The sequence below is a fragment of the Schistocerca americana genome, chromosome 4, assembly GCF_021461395.2.
Source record: "Schistocerca americana isolate TAMUIC-IGC-003095 chromosome 4, iqSchAmer2.1, whole genome shotgun sequence".
Taxonomy (NCBI): Eukaryota; Metazoa; Arthropoda; class Insecta; order Orthoptera; family Acrididae; genus Schistocerca; species Schistocerca americana.
The window spans coordinates 468,151,571-468,171,666 of record NC_060122.1 but is presented as its reverse complement, the minus strand read 5'-3'; the positions used below and the strand labels follow the sequence as shown (position 1 = coordinate 468,171,666).

At 41.5% G+C, this 20,096-nt stretch overlaps 1 protein-coding gene across 1 annotated transcript in view; it reads right to left on the bottom strand.

Moving 5' to 3' along the window:
• The window catches only part of LOC124613547 (probable RNA-binding protein 46), a 178,247-nt gene that overhangs the window by 4,316 nt on the left and 153,835 nt on the right, over positions 1 to 20,096 (bottom strand). Inside the window, exon 5 of the mRNA XM_047142258.1 lies at positions 3,167 to 3,343. Coding sequence (XP_046998214.1) covers positions 3,167 to 3,343 — 177 coding nt within the window. The remainder of the gene's footprint in view (positions 1 to 3,166; positions 3,344 to 20,096) is intronic.

Here is a 20,096-nt window from a genome sequence, read left to right as displayed (position 1 = left end):
GGGTACACATTGATTTTGCCAGGACAGTGTTTAACGCTATGTTCTTGACAGTAGTTGATGCTTACTCCCAATTTCCATACATTGTCCGATGCAATGCCATGTCAACCACCAGAAACTTACAAAAAAATTTTGCTATTGAAGGTCTGCCAGAAGTGCTTGTAACTGACAATGGCCCACAATTCCGTAGCAAAGAGTTTTGTGGTTTATGTACCCAGCATGGTATTCACAACATTCTAACACCCCCCCCCCCCCCCCCCCCTTTCCATCCACAATTGAATGGAGAAGCCGAAAGGATGGTCAGCGATTTCAAAATACAACCTTCAACCCTAGCCAGGGCATTTCGTATGTATGCTCCTGTGCTCTGCATCACCAATACTGCTGAGGACTCAGGAGGAGGCCCCCACGGATGTGGCGTTCATTTGCAACATAAGCTTCCACAAGGGGGAAGGGGTCTGGTATCCAGCACTATTAAATCCATCTTAATGGATTTCTGCCGGAATTCTGCATTTCACTTGCACTTCCTGGACATTGGTATAACAACCACCAATTTATATAATTTTCCGTAAAGTGTTCATCTACAATTTGGCACTTGGTAACAGACTTTTTGTATCAGTGTTGTGTAAATAAACCATAGAATGTTGGTATATTTACTGTGTTATTCCTAGTTATAACACAAAGGTTTAACTTTTACAAGCTATACAAGCCAATGGCTCCTTCCTCTGGCAGAAGAGTTGAAGGGGAAGGAAGAGGGGTGAAGGGAAGGACTGGAGAGGTTTAGGATAAGCAGTACAGTTCAGGAAAGTCACCCAGAACCCTGGCTCATGGGAGACTTACTGGATGGAATGAGAAGGAAAGACTGATTGTTGGGGACTGCACCAGAAGAGATTTCAGAACCTGAGAGCTTAATTGTGGAAGACAGGGTAATATGAAAGACAGAGATTACTACTAAAACACTGCAAAAATTAATAAGACCGAGAGCTAAGTGCGTTGTATGTAACAGAGGTGGAAAGGGGGATGGCAAGAAATAACAGGTCAGGAAATTACAGATGTAGAAAACTAAAATGGAATGAAGAGAGGAGTAGTTATAGCGAAGAAATTTTGAGATTGAAGTACCGCAAATTAAGGCCAGTTGGGTGCCAGAACCAAAGACATGATGTAGTGCTTGTTCCCACCCGTAGAGCTTAGAGAAACTGCTGTCTTGGGGGAGAATCCAGATGCCACAAGTGGTGAAACACGCACAGAGGTCACGAGTGTCATGTTGTAGAGCATGCTGTGCAACAGGATATCTGCCTATGCCCATTCATCCTGACTGATAATTGGGTGGTTGACACGCTAAGGTAAAAGGCCAAACAGTGTTTGAATAACAGCTGGTATATGGGGTATGTGACATGTCGTTTCACAGGTAGCTCTCCCTTTGATATTATATGTTTTTCCAGTTACAGGGCTGGAGTATGTGGTGGTAGAAAAGTGCATTGGGCAAGCCTTGCAGCAGGAATGGTCACAGGCGTAGGAGGCACAGGGTAGGGAGATAGGTGCATAAGTAGCATAGGCTCTGACAAAGAAACTGCGGAGATTGGGAGGGTGATGAAAAGTTATTCTAGGTGTGGTGAGCTTTCATAGCATCTCATTTCAGGGCATGATTTTAGGAAGTCATAGCCTTGTCTAAGTAGGTGATTAATACATTAAAGACCAGGATAATGCTGAGTGACAAGTGGTGTGCTCCAAAATTGTTTTTTGAAGGGATCAGCAGTACCATGATTGGATTTGATGGCCTGAGAAATCTGCTTTTGAACTAGGCCTTTGGGGTAATTTCGTTCAGTGAAGGCTGATGTGAGAATAGTGGTATATTGCTGTAAAGAGTCTGCATCTGAACAAATACGATTCCCATGATTGCCAGGGCTGAATGTGTGGGAGCGTTTGACATGGAAAGGATGGCAACTGTCAAGATGTAAGTACTGTTGTATGTTAGTAGGTTTAATGTAGATGGAAGTGTACAGCTGGCCTTCTGTGATATCAACATCAAGGAGAGTGGCATGGGATTCGGAAGAGGACCATGTGAAATTTAATTGGGAGAAGGCATTTAGAGATTCCAAGAATTTTAGCAGGTCAACTTCACCATGATTCCATATGGCTAAGATGTCATCAATGTATCTAAACCAAAACAGAGGCTGAAGGCTTATGGATCCCAAGAAGGTTGCAACCCAATCCCAACATTTCCAAAAGCAAACATTACAGTAAACCTGGTCTTGAACAGTTCCGACCACGATCGCAATCGCAACTTGATCCACTACCACTACCTCAAAATCATCCCTTACAAGCCTTCCAAGAATTCCTCACATCCAGCATTGCTTCACAACCCTTCCTCATGTTCCTACAACATGACTCTAACCCGTCCTCTACAGAACTCGAGGCCCTACGGTCGCTAAAAGTATTTTTCCCCCATAGTGCGAGTGTTTTACTTTCTTAATAACAGACTTGAGGAGTGATAATGGAGTTTCAGATTTTGACTACCGCTTGTCCTCTGAATGAGGCAGAGTTCTTCCTTCCTACAACAAGATACTTAAATATTAAGTGTTACCCTGCATGGTAAAAAAAGTATATATAAAATTTTGATTCTGTGCAAAATGCAGTTTTTTTCATCATGGTTTTATCCAATAATCCACGAGATATGAAAATTTATAATGGATGCTTGTAGTTCAGGCAATAAAATTTGGGAGGGAAAGAGTAATGAAACACAATAAAATTTAGATTGAAAAGAAAGAAGACTAATGAAATAAATTCAGCAAGGTTGTGAGAGAGAGGGATAGTAAGATTTTGCAAATAAGACAAGTGTGTTTGTTACTAGAAGGTGAGCTGCAGCATGGGAGTGCTAAACAACAAGAGAATTCTAAAAATAAACACTGTACATTGACAACTGTTGGTCACTTAAAATCAAGTACAATCTCATATCTTACACTAGAATTTCAAACTGTAGCATTTAAGTTGTCTGTAGAATAAATTAGTGGAGTGGACTGGAGAAAGTGAACTACTGTGGAATTAAGTAGGTAGGTGAGGCACAGGAGGAAACAACAACTGTGTCTATTCAAGCAATTACAAGATTAATGGCAAAACATTACTTCCACTGGTTTGTTTTTATTAGATATATGTTCATCTTTTTGCACACTACCTGGAAGGGTGTTGTGATATTGTTTATCCTGGCTTTGTTCACTCTGAGAAAACCATGCATAATAATAATTAGATGGTGATGGCAGTGGTGTATGTGATATGATGGCTCCAGGTGTAAAAGTCGTCACATCAGAAGGCTGAGCACCAATGACTGATAAAGGTGCTCCATTTCCTACAACTGAAAAAAATTATACAGTCTCAGTAATCAATAAATATTTTGTGGTTACAAATCTGACAGAAGGGTACAAGGAAAAAAAATCACAATGTTGTACAATGACATAAAGATGAAACTTCACCGAGTCCTCCACATATAAAACAACAATAAAAAAATGAAATTTGTGGAAAGTCACAGAATGTGGTTTGTAATGTCTTACATTATTAAGAGTTAACAAATAAATAAATAAGATCCTAACAGGATGGAAGGGCAGAGTTAATGTATCCACACCTATTGAAGAGTATCTCATTAGAAAGATAGTCAGTTATACAAAAAAAAAAATTACTGTGAATGTCTAATTAGCAGTTAAAGGAACCATATTGGTTGAAGCAGGAATTTAAAAATATTTATGAATTAAGAGCTTTTCTAATTTCCTGAACTTTTTTTTACAAGGACAAAGACAAAAAAAATATGGTATACATTCATGTGATGACGGGAAGGAAAAGTTATGCAAATTCATATCACAAAACACAGGTTAAACAGAATAAATAGGAAATAACAATCTACTAATGAATTGTGAGTAACTGTATTTATGCACATCAAAAAAAGTTTTGCTTCACCCCAGTTCCCAGAACTCCTGAAGATAAGACACCGACTGTGGATATTGTATCACAGACAGAGTCCCTTTGACTGTTCAGAGATGCCACTAAAACTGCCCACAGATGTAAACAACCATGCATGAGCAGCCCCTATTAGACGGAGGGGGTCCAACAGCCGATCAGTTCCAGTCATTTCACCAGGAACGAGGTACACGGCTTGTGATGTCTGTAGTTCAACTATGCCTTGACAGTCAATTTCAGGGTTCAATCGCGTCTGCATTTTTACTTTGTGCCAGGAAGGGCTCTCAACAACGGAAGTGTCCAGGCGACTCGGAGTGAACCAAAGAGATATTGTTTGGACAGGGAGGAGATACAGAGAGTCAGGAACTGTTGATGACATGCCTCCCTCAGGCCGCCCAAGGGTTACTACTGCAGTGGATGACTGCTACCTGTGGATTATGGGTCGGAGAAACCCTGACAGCAACACCACCATGTTGGCTAATGCTTTTCATGCAGCCACAGGACGTTGTGTTATGACTCAAAATGTGCACAATAGGCTGCATGATGTGTAACTTCACTCCCAACGTCAATGACAAGGTCCATCTTAGAAACCATGACACCATGCAGCACGGTGCAGATGTGCCCAACAACACGCCAAATGGACCACTCACGATTGGCATCATGCTCTCTTCACCAATGAATACCATCCTTCCGTATGTTTTTGCTTATAGGAAGCTTTAATTGTCGAGTGCTATTAATAGTGTTCCATAGATTTCGTGTTTGTTTTGAATACAGTCAGAGAGAGTCCCTTTCGTTAGCCATAGTGCCAGTAGTGCTAGTGTTTGTTTTCAATACAGTCCAGAGACAGGTAGTGCTATTTTCATTGTTTTCTACACGAATTGGCTAGCAATCACAGTTTAGTCAATAATCAGCTGCCTTTGGTGAATTAGCAGTCTAGTTAAAAGTTCATTAACTCTCTTCAGTAAATTGATTCCTTAGGATGGATAGGATGTGTGACTGCTGTGTACGGACGCAGGAGGAGCTGGCCACTGTTCGCGAACAGCTGAACGTGTTGATGGCCGCGGTCAGCCGTCTTCAGGCTGCTGCCTCGGAGTGTAGCGGCAGTGGGGAGTCTGGTGCATCGCAAGGTACACCCCAGGTGTTACATGCTTCACCCACCGTCCCTGCTGTCGAGACATCTTCGCGGGTACCGGGCGCGGTTGGGCCACCCTCTCCCCAAGGGGAGTGGCGGGTTCAGCAGCGTTCGCGGCACACGAGGCAGAGGGTAAATGTGGAGGCTGGCCGTGTAGCATCGCCCACTCTGCCTGTGAGTGGACATGTGGCTGCTCCTTCAGCAAGGTCCGAGCAGGCACACGGGGGAAGGGGTTTATTAGTTATTGGGAGCTCCAACGTTAGGCGGGTGATGGAGCCCCTTAGGGAAATAGCGGAAAGGTCAGGGGAGAAGGCCAGTGTTCACTCTGTCTGCTTGCCAGGGGGGTCTCATCCGAGATGTGGAGGAGGCCCTAACGGTGGCGATAGAGAGCACTGGGTGCACCCGACTGCAAATTGTTGCTCAGCACCAATGACTCCCGCCGTCTGGGCTCAGAGGTCATCCTCAGTTCGTACAGGTGGTTGGCGGAATTAATGAAGGCGGAAAGTCTCGCTCGCGGGGTGGAATCAGAGCTAACTATTTGTAGTATCGTTCCCAGAACCGATCGCGGTCCTCTGGTTTGGAGCCGAGTGGAAGGCTTAAACCAGAGGCTCAGATGATTCTGCAGAGATATGGGGTGCAAATTTCTCAACTTCCGCTATCGAGTGGAGAAATGTAGGGTCCCCCTGAATAGGTCAGGCGTGCACTACACACCGGAAGCGGCTACAAGGGTAGTGGAGTACGTGTGGAGTGCACATGGGGGTTTTGAAGGTTAGAGAATTCCCTCCCTAGGCCTGACAAGACGCCTCCTGAGACGCGGCAAGGTAGGGGTAGGCAAAATGCAACAGGAAATAACAATATTAATGTGCTAATAGTAAACTGCAGGAGCGTCTATAGAAAGGTCCCAGAACTGCTCTCATTAATAAATGGTCACAACGCCCATATAGTACTAGGGACAGAAAGTTGGCTGAAACCACATGTAAACAGTAATGAAATCCTAAACTCAGATTGGAATGTATACTGCATAGACAGGCTGGACGGTGAAGGGGGAGGCGTGTTTATAGCGATAAGAAGTGCAATAGTATCGAAGGAAATTGACGAAGATCCGAAATGTGAAATGATTTGAGTGAAGGTCACGGTTGAAGCAGGCTCAGACATGGTAATTGGATGTCTCTATAAGCCCCCGGGCTTAGCATCTGTTGTGGCTGAGCACCTGAAGGATAATTTGGAAAATATTTCGAGTAGATTTCCCCACCATGTTATAGTTCTGGGTGGAGATTTTAATTTGCCGGATATAGACTGGGAGACTCAAAACGTTCATAACGGGTGGCAGGGACAAAGAATCCAGTGAAATTTTTTTAAGTGCTTTATCTGAAAACTACCTTGAGCAGTTAAACAGAGAACCGACTCATGGTGATAACATATTAGACCTTCTGGTGACAAACAGACCCGAACTATTTGAAACAGTTAACGCAGAACAGGGAATCAGTGATCATAAAGCGGTTAGGGCATCGATGATTTCAGCCGTAAATAGAAATACTAAAAAAGGTAGGAAGATTTTTCTGTTTAGCAAAAGTGACAAAAAGCAGATTACAGAGTACCTGATGGCTCAACACAAAAGTTTTGTCTCAAGTACAGATAGTGTTGAGGATCAGTGGACAAAGTTCAAAACCATCGTACAATATGCGTTAGATGAGTATGTGCCAAGAAAGATCATAAGAGATGGAAAAGAGCCACCGTGGAACAACAACCGAGCTAGAAAATTGCTGCGGAAGCAAAGGGAACTTCACAGCAAACATAAACATAGCCAAAGCCTTGCAGACAAACAAAAATTACGCGAAGCGAAATGTAGTGTGAGGAGGGCAATGCGAGAGGCGTTCAATGAATTCGAAAGTAAAGTTCTATGTACTGACTTGGCAGAAAATCCTAAGAAATTTTGGTCTTATGTCAAAGCGGTAGGTGGATCAAAACAAAATGTCCAGATACTCTCTGACCAAAATGGTACTGAAACAGAGGATGCAGACTAAAGGCCGAAATACTAAATGTCTTTTTCCAAAGCTGTTTCACAGAGGAAGACTGCACTGTAGTTCCTTCTCTAGATTGTCCCACAGATGGCAAAATGGTAGATATCGAAATAGACGACAGAGGGATAGAGAAACAATTAAATTCGCTCAAAAGAGGAAAGGCCACTGGCCCTGATGGGATACCAGTTCAATTTTACACAGAGTATGCGAAGGAACTTGCCCCCCTTCTTGCAGCGGTGTACCGTAGGTCTCTAGAAGAGCGTAGCGTTCCAAAGGATTGGAAAAGGGAACAGGTCATCCCTGTTTTCAAGAAGGCACGTCGAACAGATGCGCAGAACTATAGACCTATATCTCTAACGTCGATCAGTTGTAGAATTTTGGAACACGTATTATGTTCGAGTATAATGACTTTTCTGGAGACTAGAAATCTACTATGTAGGAATCAGCATGGGTTTTGAAAAAGACGGTCGTGTGAAGCCCAGCTTGCGTAATTCGTCCACGAGATTCAGAGGGTCATAGACACGGGTTCACAGGTAGATGCCGTGTTTCTTGACTTCCGCAAGGCGTTCAATACAGTTCCCCACAGTCGTTTAATGAACAAAGTAAGAGCATATCGACTATCAGACCAATTGTGTGATTGGATTGAGGAGTTCCTAGATAACAGAACACAGCATGTCATTCTCAATGGAGAGAAGTCTTCTGAAGTAAGACTGAATTCAGGTGTGCCACAGGGGAGTGTCATAGGACCGTTACTATTCACAATATACATAAATGACCTGGTGGATGACATTGGAAGTTCACTGAGGCTTTTTGCAGATGATGCTGTGGTGTATCGAGAGGTTGTAACAATGGAAAATTGTACTGAAATGCAGGAGGATCTGCAGCGAATTAACGCATGGTGCAGGGAATGGCAATTGAATCTGAATGTAGACAAGTGTAATGTGCTGTGAATACAAGGAAAGATAGATCTCTTATCATTTAGGTACAAAATAGCAGGTCAGCAACTGGAAGTAGTTAATTCCATAAATTATCTGGGAGTACGCATTAGGAGTGATTTAAAATGGAATGATCATATAAAGTTGATAGACGGTAAAGCAGATGCCAGACTGAGATTCATTGGAAGAATCCTATGGAAATGCAATCCGAAAACAAAGGAAGTATGTTACAGTACACTTGTTCGCCCACTGCTTGAATACTGCTCAGCAGTGTGGGATCCGTACCAGGTAGGGTTGACAGAAGAGATAGAGAAGATCCAATGGAGAGCAGCGCGCTTCGTTACAGGATCATTTAGTAATCGCGAAAGCGATACGGAGATGATAGATAAACTCCAGTGGAAAACTCTGTAGGAGAGATGCTCAGTAGCTCGGTACGGGCTTTTGTTAAAGTTTCGAGAACATACCTTCACCAAAGATTCAAGCAGTATATTGCTCCCTCCTACGTATATCTCGCAAAGAGACCATGAGGATAAAATCAGAGAGATTAGAGCCCACACAGAAGCATACCGACAATCCTTCTTTCCACAAACAATACGAGACTGGAATAGAAGGGAGAACCGATAGTGGTACTCAGGGTACCCTCCGCCACACACCGTCAGGTGGCTTGTGGAGTATGGATGTAGATGTAGATGTAGAATGAAGTGTATACCTTCAGCCAGACAATCGTCAGAGACGTGTTTGGAGGTAACTCAGTCAGAGTGAAATCCTTAGACACATTGTCCAGCGAGTGCAACAAGGTGAAAGTTTTCTGCTGATTTGGGGTGGCATTATGTGGGGCTGACGTACACCGCTGATGGTTATGTAAGGTGCCATAATGGCTGTACGATACATGAACACCATCCTCCGACCGATAGTGCTACCATATCGGCAGCATATCAGCAAGACATTCGTCTTCATTGACGACAATTTGTGCCCCCATCTTGTGCATCTTGTGAATGACTTCCTTCAGGATAGCAACATCGCTCAACTAGAGTGGCCAGAATGTTCTCCAGACATTAACCCTATCGAACATGCCTGGGATAGATTGAAAAGGGCTGTTTATGGATGACGTGACCCACCAACCACTCTGAGGGATCTACGCCAAATCGCCATTGAGAAGTAGGACAACTGGGACCAATAGTGCCTTGATGAAATCATGGGTAGTATGCCATGACGAATACAGGCATGCATCAATGCAAGAGGATGTGCTACTGGGTATTAGAGGTACTGGTGTGTACAGCAATCTGGACCACCACCTATGAAGGTCTCGCTGTATGATGGTACAACATGCGATGTGTGGTTTTCATGAGCAATAAAAAGGGTGGAAATGATGTTTATGTTGATCTCTATTTCAATTTTCTGTACAAGTTCCAGAACTCTAAGAACTGAGGTGATGCAAAACTTTTTATGATATGCGTATTTTGTATCGGGGGCGGGGCGAGGGGTGGCAAAACCCATAGTGACAGATGAAATTGTCATGGAAAACCCTCCTGGTATATTCAGCACAGGGAAGCAAGTCTGTGTGGCAGAATAGTTCACAGGTAATGGCCAGAACAAGGTCACTCAGCGCTGGCAGCAGTATATTGTGACAACAAAGCCCAGCTCTCCACACAATGCCAGAACATGTTTGTAGCTGTCAAGGCCATCAACTGTTGGAGGGACAGGACTATCTCTGACTTTGCACACTTTTTCTTTATGTTGAGGTTAAGTTTTTAACTTTAAAATCCATCTAGAAACAAACACAGCATAGGCAAACACACAAGTATTCAATATTGTTTCACGTCTAAAAATTACATCTTTCCTGGTGGTTTTGGTAGGATGTTAGAAGCCTATAACGAAAGTGTCACTCTCAGATCACCTCGGTAAATCATCATAGATAGTTTTCCATTAACTTGCTGTCCTTCACATATTCATGAATGGAGTAAATAAGGAAAATGGCAAATCTATCAGTGATATTGCTTTAATACATCAGCAGTTGTTAGGAACCACAGTACTAACTTTTTCACTCCATGTTTGTTGATTCCGTTCACAGTCAGCAATGCAGTTGAGCAGACATGTGAGCCACTAAAGAAATACTTATTATCCAATTTTTAGCAAAATATTTGGTGAAAAAGCCTGATTCTTTCATGCTGTACTGTATCTTTGCTTGATAAAGAACTGAATTTCTTTTCATTATCCATCTTACTCACTTCGCTGTATTCAGTTAAATAAAACACTGAATGAAATTTTAAGATCTTTGCAGAGGTAAAAACACTTTACGTAGATTACGTATGGCATGTTTTACACTGCAGTCGCAGTGTGTGCAGTTTAGCTAACATATCAAAAATGTATTTTAAGTTGAGAGCATATATACCATTCTCAAGATACTGGTTTTTACATATATGGGAGAGTTGTGCATGTTGCATCCACTGTTCTGGCCATATCCAAAATGAGCCAGGTGGCCATAACATGCATTGTATTTCATAAATGGTTCAAGATATCGAAACAAGGTATTTCGCAAATGGTAACATGCAAACATGTGCTTCTATTGCATTATGTTTAACAATCAAAACTTTTTTATACCTCAAAATATAGATGTAACTACAATTTTTTCAACAGAAAGATGTACTTATTTTAACAGGATTTAATATTTCATCAAAAAAGAATATTGTGGCATTGTACACATTAATAATATTTACAAGATTCGATGTGAGATACTGAGTTTTAATCAAAAACCTGTTGTCGTTATTTCACAAGATTTAATCACTAAATGTATAGTTATTTCAGTTTCCATTGAGATCTTTTGTCTATTAGCAACCTAAAGAATGCATTACAGCTAAATATAATGATATCAGCTTGCCAGCTACTCTCTTCAGTAATCTACTACAATGGACTTTATATGGAGGCATCCGATATTCTACTTATGTTTCTTTTATCTTGTGACAAGTACCAGATGTAACTGCCTCCACCATCTTAACGCATCCAGAGCACCTGGGTACAGCAGCAGTGGTGCACATTAACACATCAACAGCAGTCAAAGTGTGAATTCAATGTCCAATTTCAAACATAAGAATCTGATACAAGATAGTTGCTAAAGCAAGTATTTTTCTGTTGTATTTATCATCCATGTTTCAGAAAACAATGTGCATGTTGAGTGGATCAATCTTGATGAAAAATATTCCTTTTTCGTTTCTTGTCAAAATGAAGATTAGCAAGGATTTGCTTTCATTCTTATTACCTTCAGTTTGGTGTGTTAGTGTTTTTTTATTTCTTTCAAAGTCTAGCTTCTTGGAATAACAATGCACAGAATTACAGGGAATATTTTAATGGAAAACTCTTGGTGCAGTATAAATTACGGTGTGAAGGACAACAACTACTCGCCATGCAAGAGAAGCACTGAGCACCAAATAAGCTTAATATGCCTCCAGTGTTAAAAACAAGACTCATATTGCAGAAAAATGTAGAGGGTGAAAATTGTAGAGGAACATGACTACTTGAATATGTTAAGAAGGTTCATGTGGATATAATTTGCAGCAGTTATTTATATTTTTTAGAGGTGCATGGGATAGACTATCTTGGGTAACTGCATCAAGCCAGTCTTCAGACTGATGATCACAACAGCAACAACAATGATTTGTTTATGCTCTCCATGGGTATACTGCTGGATATGATTGTCTTCACTACATAATATTTCGGCAGGCCATCTGGCCACCGTCTTCAGGTGCAGCCGCTGAGTACACAATCATGCCAGAACTGAATGAACATCAGAAACAGAGGCTCATTTATACCCTGGGTGCAGGCCATTGCGCCTGCGAGAGAAGCAGAAGAGCTGCCCTCTGCGAAGTGAAGAATTGCACCACTGCCGGCTCTGTGAAGTGAAGAATTGCAGCACTGCCAGTGGTAGAAACTGGCAAAAGTGATAAATCACAAATTAAGATGTAATGGATCAAAAACCAGAGCATTGTTGTTTAATATCAGATAAAATAGGGTTCCATATCTTCTGCTGTTTCTGATGTTCTTTCAGTTACAGCGTGATTGTGTACTCAGCGATTGCACCTGAAGATGATGGCCAAAATATTGTGTAGTGAATCATTTGCCCAGTACATTTCCAGTCCGTAAAATCCACTTCTGAGGGGCAGTTTTGGAATACTCATCTGCCAAAACCTCTTCATTGGTTTCACTTCAATTCCCAGATTCAAACTGCTCTATATGTGGAACAGAGTATGCCATACCTGACAAATAGAGTGGATGTTCTGCTGTGTCGTCTGAACAGAACACAGCCATGGCAAAATCACCACAGTGCTAAGATGTGAGCTGGTTCCACTGCCATAGAGGACTCGGCACTTAAGAGATTTCCACCAACACTATGGGTGGTGCTGAGGGTGAAGATAGGACTTCACCTTGGCCAATTGCCAGCCAAGTACAATTCGCCAATGACTGGACAACAACAGACAGAAGCCTACTCGAAAGATAGAAGAGCAGCACTTGCCCACTTGGTTATAGACCATCATCCAGGGCTGTCTTAGATAGGGAACATCACTTAGCGAACTCTACGAAGTGAACAGACAGTTGTTGTAAATTACATTTGCTATGAACCGTGAAGTTTACGTATTTTACTTGGCCACTGAGGGCCTTTTTTGTGTTATGTTACATGCAGTGTTGCAGATTTCATTATTCGGTAAGTCACAAAGATAAGCAAACCTTTTTAACTGATTTGTGCGACTTTGTTACTAATTTGTTGGACTGTTGTAGAACTTTCACTCTCCTATCCAGTTACCTGTCCCTGGGGCATAGCTGTGTAATAGTGGCAGTGAGAAATTGTCTTAGCAGTGTACTGCACAAGAAGCTGTTTCAAAAACTCACAAACTTGGCTTACCATGACAACACTGTCAACTCGGCTCCCACAGCAGTAGCAATGAGACCTTTACACGTTCCTAATAAAAACATTGGGGATCTCATACAAATTTTCCAATGCACACACAAAATTATATCTGCTTTCTTCACTTAGCTTAATTTAAATCTTGTTTAGCACAGTATCCAAAGGTATAACACACTGGCACTATTTCATATTTATAAAGAGACATACATATTCTAGAGTATAAAACAATGGAAACTCCACCTAGGAATACCAACAATGTAGGAAAAGACAGATCATCACCTACCGTAAAGAAGACAAGTTGCAGACAGATACAATTAAAAGACACTTACATAAAGCTTTTGGCCACAGCCTTCCATCAGTAATTGAGATACACACACCATTTATACTCAGAAGCAAGCACACCTAATGCACACAACTGCCAACTCCAGCATCTTGGGCCTGAATGCATTCCAGCCTAACATGCTGGAGATGGCAGTCAGTCTGCATGACGTGTGCTTGCTTCTGTGTATGAATGGTGTGTGTCTCTCTTACTGATGAAGGCTGTGGCCAAAAGTTTTATGTAAGTGTCTTTCAATTGCGCCTGTCTGCAACTGAATGTGTCTTATTTACAGTAAGTAGCAATCTGTCTTATTCTGGAGTATAATGACCACACACACTTCATTAAATATTTATAAATAATGTAAATTCAGTTACTAAATAAATATTTTGGAATCACTGGGTCAAAAAATATTGTCAGTATGCTCATGTCTGATTTCGGTTTCAAAAACGTCACTGTCATTTTTTTATAACCCAAACAAAATAAAGATTCCTCTTTGTTATTATTCAAAAAATCATTTTCACAGTCACAAGGTACAATATCTTGTATTTATCAGGTACAAGTAATCCACTACCATTTTCTCTGTATTGGTGACTATATTTACCATCTCTTTGTGAATAGCTGAAGAACTGAGAGTACAGTGGGTATGAAGCATCTTTCTTCAAAGGTAATGGAGAACAGGACACACTGTGGTAACTTACATGTGACAGTGGATAGTTTGCAGACACCTGATAACAAAGAACATACTGCTGTACATTTAAAAAAAAAACCACAAAATTTAATATCCCAAATAATAATAATAATGTCACAAAGTCATTACAGCAATAGATTGTCTGAAATCATGTAATATAATAATGCACTACTATATTAGAAATTACATTAGATCATACACCGCATTATTATAAAAAATTAAGAAACTGATCGAAATTATCAGTGAATAAGCCTCTTTCTATGTTATACTTTTTCTCAGAAACACATAAACAGGAAGATATCATACTGTCACGTAGTAGAAGAAGCTGTAATTAGACGAATGATGAACACTAACTTCACTTAACGAAGGTTTATTCAGCATTTGCACATAACAAGACCAAGGAGCGAAATGCTTTCGGCCAGAACACTTACAGTATATATATAGCTACAGAACATTCCAGTACATTGATTCTTGACATTTGTGGATACTTCTAAAATGTACTCAAACCAAATATAGAAATTAAAATTGTATAGTCCATGTGAGTTTTGAACTCACGACCCTCCATGCAACAATTGAGTATCATAACCACTGCGTCACAGTGCTACTCAGCTTCTTCTGCAACATTCCTCCCTCCTTAAGGAACATTGCCGTGGTGTTTACTTCCTCCTCGTCCAGGAACGAGTTATCAGTCCTGCATACTCCGACTTCTGATGACTGATTCTCGCCCTGGTGATCTTCTTAGAACTCCTTTTGCCACTATGCATTTCATCACCTTCCGCTTGTTGCCTGTCGCTTGAGCTTCGAATTTACCCTGGGTTGCAGGATCCTTATACGGCTTCATTCGAGGGATGTGGACTATATCTCTGATGTTTCGCCATATTGTGTCGGGGTCGAAATCTTCAACTTCATAAGTAACATCAGACAACTGTCTTACAACCTTATAAGGTCCAAAGTAATGCCCGAGGAGCTTCTCAGAGAGACCAACCATCTGAACAGGAGTGAAAATCCAGACGAGGTCACCAGGCTGGTAGGCAACAGGGCGGTGGCTCACGTCATACCTTCGGCAATCGTTTTCTTGAGCCTGTAGCATGCGGAGTTGAGCCAACTGCCGAGCTTCCTCAGCTCTGGTTAACACCTGGCCGATGTAGTCATCGTCCACCTCATCAGGATGTAACAGAAACACAGGGTCCATCGTCATAGTCACCTCACACCCATGCACCAGGAAAAATGGCGTAAATCCTGTGGTGTCTTGTTTGGCGGTGTTGTAGGCAAACGTCACGAAAGGTAGCACCTCATTCCAGTTGCTCTGCTCAACATAGACGAACACTGATAGCATGTCGCCCAAGGTCTTATTAAGGTGTTCAGTAAGCCTGATAGTTTGCAGATGGTAGGCAGTCATCATGTGACGAGTAATGTTGCACCGACAGTTTATCTCTGTCACAAGATTCGATTGAAAAACTTTCCCTCAATCCATAATTCACGACCTTGGGGCACCGTGTTTTAATACAATGTCTTCCATGATGAATTTGGCTACCTTGGATGCTTCAGCTGGTTTCACAGCTTTTATAATGGCATAGTGTGTCAGATAATCAGTGCAAACAATAATTCATCTATTGCCACTAGCAGATGTTGGGAATCGTCCAAGTAGGTCAATCCCAACACACTGGAAAGGTGTTTCAGCCAGTGGAATTGGTACAAGTTGGCCAGGTGGTTTTTGAGGAACTGCCTAACTCCTCTGGCACTCTCAACAGAGCAACACATAGTGACGGACACTTCTAAATAAACCTGGCCAGAAAAATCTCTTGTGGATTCTATCATATGTCTTAATAAATCCTAAATATCCAGCCTCACATGTGTCATGGAATTTCTGTAGAATATCTAAGTGCATGTGCTGGTAGCCACCTCTTTCCAAACAGATCAAAGTTTTTCTTGCAAAGTAATCCATTAACTACCTTAAATTGTTCTTCCACATCCTCTGACTGATTTAAAGCAAGCATAATTTGAGATATCTTGGTGTCCCTCTTCTCTTCAGCAGAGAGATCCTGGAGTGCAGCAAGACAGTCACTATCTTCATCGAAGTCTTGATGGTCTTGCACAGGGTTTCTTGAGAGACAGTTGGCATCTTGGTGTTTTCTTCCACTTTTGTGCACTATGGTAATGTCATACTCTTGAAGACGTAGTGGCCACCTGGCGAGTCGTCCTGTTGGATCATTAAGACCTGTCAACCAAAAAAGTGAATGATTGTCTGTAACAACTGTTAATGGCCTTCCATAGAGATACTGTCGAAATTTGCACATGGCCCAGATCACAGCAAGACATTCTCTTTCTGTAGTTGAGTAGTTTCTCTCGGCTTTTGGAAGTGTCCTAGAAGCATAGGCTATAACCTGCTCTTTTCCATCCTAAATTTGCACCAGAACAGCACCAATCCCATACCCAGTGGCATCTGTGTGCAGTTCTGTAGGTACTCTCTCATCATACAGACCAGGTACAGGGTCAGTCATCAAGAGCTTTTCGCAGCACATCAAAAGAATCTTGTTGAGCACCACCCCAGATAAATTTAGCATCGGCTTTCAACAACTCTTGGAGTAGCCTAGCTTTGATACAAAAGTCTTTCAAAAAAAGACGGTAATAAGAACATAATCTGAGGAAGCTTCTCACATCTATAATACTTTTAGGAATAGGAAATTTCGTTATGTATCTCACCTTTTCTGGGTCTGGCCGCACACCTTCGTTTATCACAAGGTGTCCAAGTATTTTGATTTCTTTTGCTACAAAGAGACACGTTTTTGGATTAAGTTTCAGTCCACCTTGTTGGAGACACTTAAGAATGGCTCTCAGTCTTTCTACATGCTAATCAAATGTCTCTGAGAACACTATAATGTCATCTAAATGACAAAGACACATCGTCCACTTCAGGTGACTTAGAAGATTATCCATCATCCGTTCAAAAGTTGCTGGTGCATTACACAAACCAAACGGCATTACCTTAAACTCATACAGCCCCTCAGGGCATCTACTTCGATTTGCCATTATCCTGAGTACATGTCCATGGTTGAAAAAAACTTAGCCCCCTTCAGACAATCTAGTGTATCATCAATTCATGGAAGGGGGTAAACATCCTTTTTAGCTATCTTATTAAGCTTCCTGTAATCAGCACAAAAGCACCATCCTTCTTCCTGACAAGGATCACTGGCGACGACTATGGACTCTGCGAATGCTGAGTGATGTCATTCTAAATCATTTTCTCTTCCTCGTCGCGAATTATTCAACATTCTGTTGCTGACACCCGGTACACCTTCTGGCTTATTGGTTGATGGTCTCCAATTCTTCACCATCAATTTGTCTAATTTGCTCTTCACTTGTGGATTGAAGCATGGCAAGTAGCTGCTTCTGTTGTTCCTTAGTGGGATCTGGTGATAGTTGAGCTAGAAGATCATGTCTCATAGTGATAGTGCTAATTTCACTGACAGACTCGGCATGGGAGGTTTCTATGATGCTCAGCTGTTCTTCAATTAATGGCTTAGCAGTTGCTATGCACATGCGTCTTGGAAGGATCTGCGGTTCTCGGCAACTGTCGACTATCCACAATACACCGAATCTGTTCTTAAACGACACGACAGAGGCTGGGATGACCAAGTTATTCTTCAGTGGGATGCTTCTCTTACATTCCACTACAAGATCCATCGGTTGATGCATGGCATGAAATGTGACAGTTACCTTTCTAGTGCTGACTGCAGGAATGATCACTTCATCCAGCACACACAGTCTCCACACACTCAGATACGCATCTTCCTGTCCACAGTATCTCATCTCATCTAGCATAATCTTCACGTGACCACAATCTATAATTGCCCGAGAGAAGCTTTCAAAAAGTCCCACCCAAGAATGACATCATGACTAGACTCTTGTAAGATGATGAATTGTAACGGCTGTGTATGGCCACTTATACCCACACAAATTGTACATCTTTCTGTAGGTTTTACATATTTCCCATTAGCCACCTTCAGCAGAGATGTTTTGTTGTTGACAAATACAGTTTTCTGCAAGTGGTGATGGTACTTCTCCGAAATGACGTAATATGATGCTCCAGAGTCCACAAGAGCTTGGGCTGGGTGGCCATCCATGAGGATATCGATGCAGTTTCCTATCATTTTTGTAGTGATCAACGAAGGAAGATTTTTCTCTTTGGCAGCCTCACCTCCAAGGAAGGTCGCACCCTTTAGTTTTCCAGGTTGCGGCAGCTAGGTGATCAGATGGAGCTTCTAAATGGCGATGGAGACCTTGATCGGCATGTTGGGGAGCATCCTCTCCAGCAGCTAGCTACGTCGTTCTGCACCCACATCTTCTTGTTCATCTTCGCTGTCCCAGATTTGGCATTGGCTAAGATTGGTCTGCTGTCTTCTGGCATGGGCGCCATCAAATATCCGCTGTCTTTCTCAACAGTAGCACACCACACGTCCTGGTTGTCCACACTGGGAACATACTGGTTGGTTATCCTGGGTCTTCCTTGGTGCCCAAATAGGTTCCTCATGCGGCATTGTAGGAACGTAACTTCACCTGGGTCCTGACTTTTTCACTGTTTCAAACAGAAATGAAGGACGAGAGATTGGGTTCAATGTCTGTTCCACTTTCTCCCTTATGACCTCTTTACACTTGTGAAATCAGTTCCTTCCTCCATCACAGACATCGATGTGACATTTGGAACCCGTTCAAACTTTTGAATGTAATTATTTTTTGATGCATTATCTCAATATACTGGCACTATTTTAAGAAGTTGTCTGCTGTCGAAACCTCCTTCAGGATTAGGGCTTGATGCATGTCTACAGCAACACCCCTCATGAGATGTGCAACCTTATCTTCTTCCTTCATACAAGGATCCACTATTTTACACAGCTGCAAGACATCTTGAATGTAGGATGCTGTAGTTTCTCCTGGACACTGTGCCCTGCACTTTAATTTATCTTCAGCCTTACACTTCTGTCGTCGTGGGTTGCCGAAATACTTCCGCAGTTCTGCCTGGAATATTTCCCAGCTTGTGAACTCCTCCTTGTTGTTTTCATACCAAAACTTGGCAGTGCCCTCCAAGTAGAAAAATACATTAGCCAAACACACAGTATCATTCCATTTGTTAAATTTGGCTATACACTCATATACCTTCAACCACTTGTTTGGATATTGGCCATTGTCACCAGAGAACCCGTAAAGATGTCTCATGTGGTGGCACACAGTTGCTGTCAATGTAATGTCCTCTTCTTCTTTTGTCTCCAATAGATTGCGACCTGCTGAATATGGCTCTAACTCGGGTTTCTCGCCACATAAACAGTGCCTCTGTCATAGCCTGATGGGAGTCACTGTGTTGCCGATAATGTGCGCTATCACAAGTTCCAATATCCAGCGTCTCCACCAGAATAATGTCATGTAGAAGAGGATGTAATTGGATGAATGATGAACACTAACTTCACTTAACGAAGACTTATTCAACACTTGCACAACACATACAGTATATATACAGCTACAGAACATTCCAGTACAATGATTCTTGACATTTGTGGATATTTCTAGAATGTACTCGAACCGTAACTACTATACCATGGTGCTACTCAGCTCCTTCTGCCACAAAACAATAAACAAATATTATTAAATTATTTATAACCCATGTCAACATGACTGTTAACTGGTTTTGAGAATAAGTATGTTCATTTGCTTTTGTGTTATAAGAATGAATATTATCTCTGTGTTTTACTTCTAATTTATTCTTCTTCATCCAAAATAAAAATAGTAGACCTATAAATCTATAGCCGTCATAATTGTCTGACAAGAAAATAAAGGTGTACAATGAGCTTTCCACACACAAGAAAACTGTAAAAGCCAACAAAAACCAATAATGGGTAAAAGGATTATCCAGAGGCAAAAGTTCCAGAGGTAGACAATGTCAGTGAAAAGTTAAAACTGAATACTAATTTCTTTTATTATTATTATTATTATTATTATTATTATTATTATTATATTTATTTCTTTATCCATCCCTAGACAATAAGTATCGTTTGGATGTTGTGCAAATGTTCACATAACTTTGATATAAATGATTTACAAGTAAAGTTCTTATTTGATGTTGAGTTGACTACTAAATAAACTTTTGGGGCAAAGATGGGCACTGTCAATAAT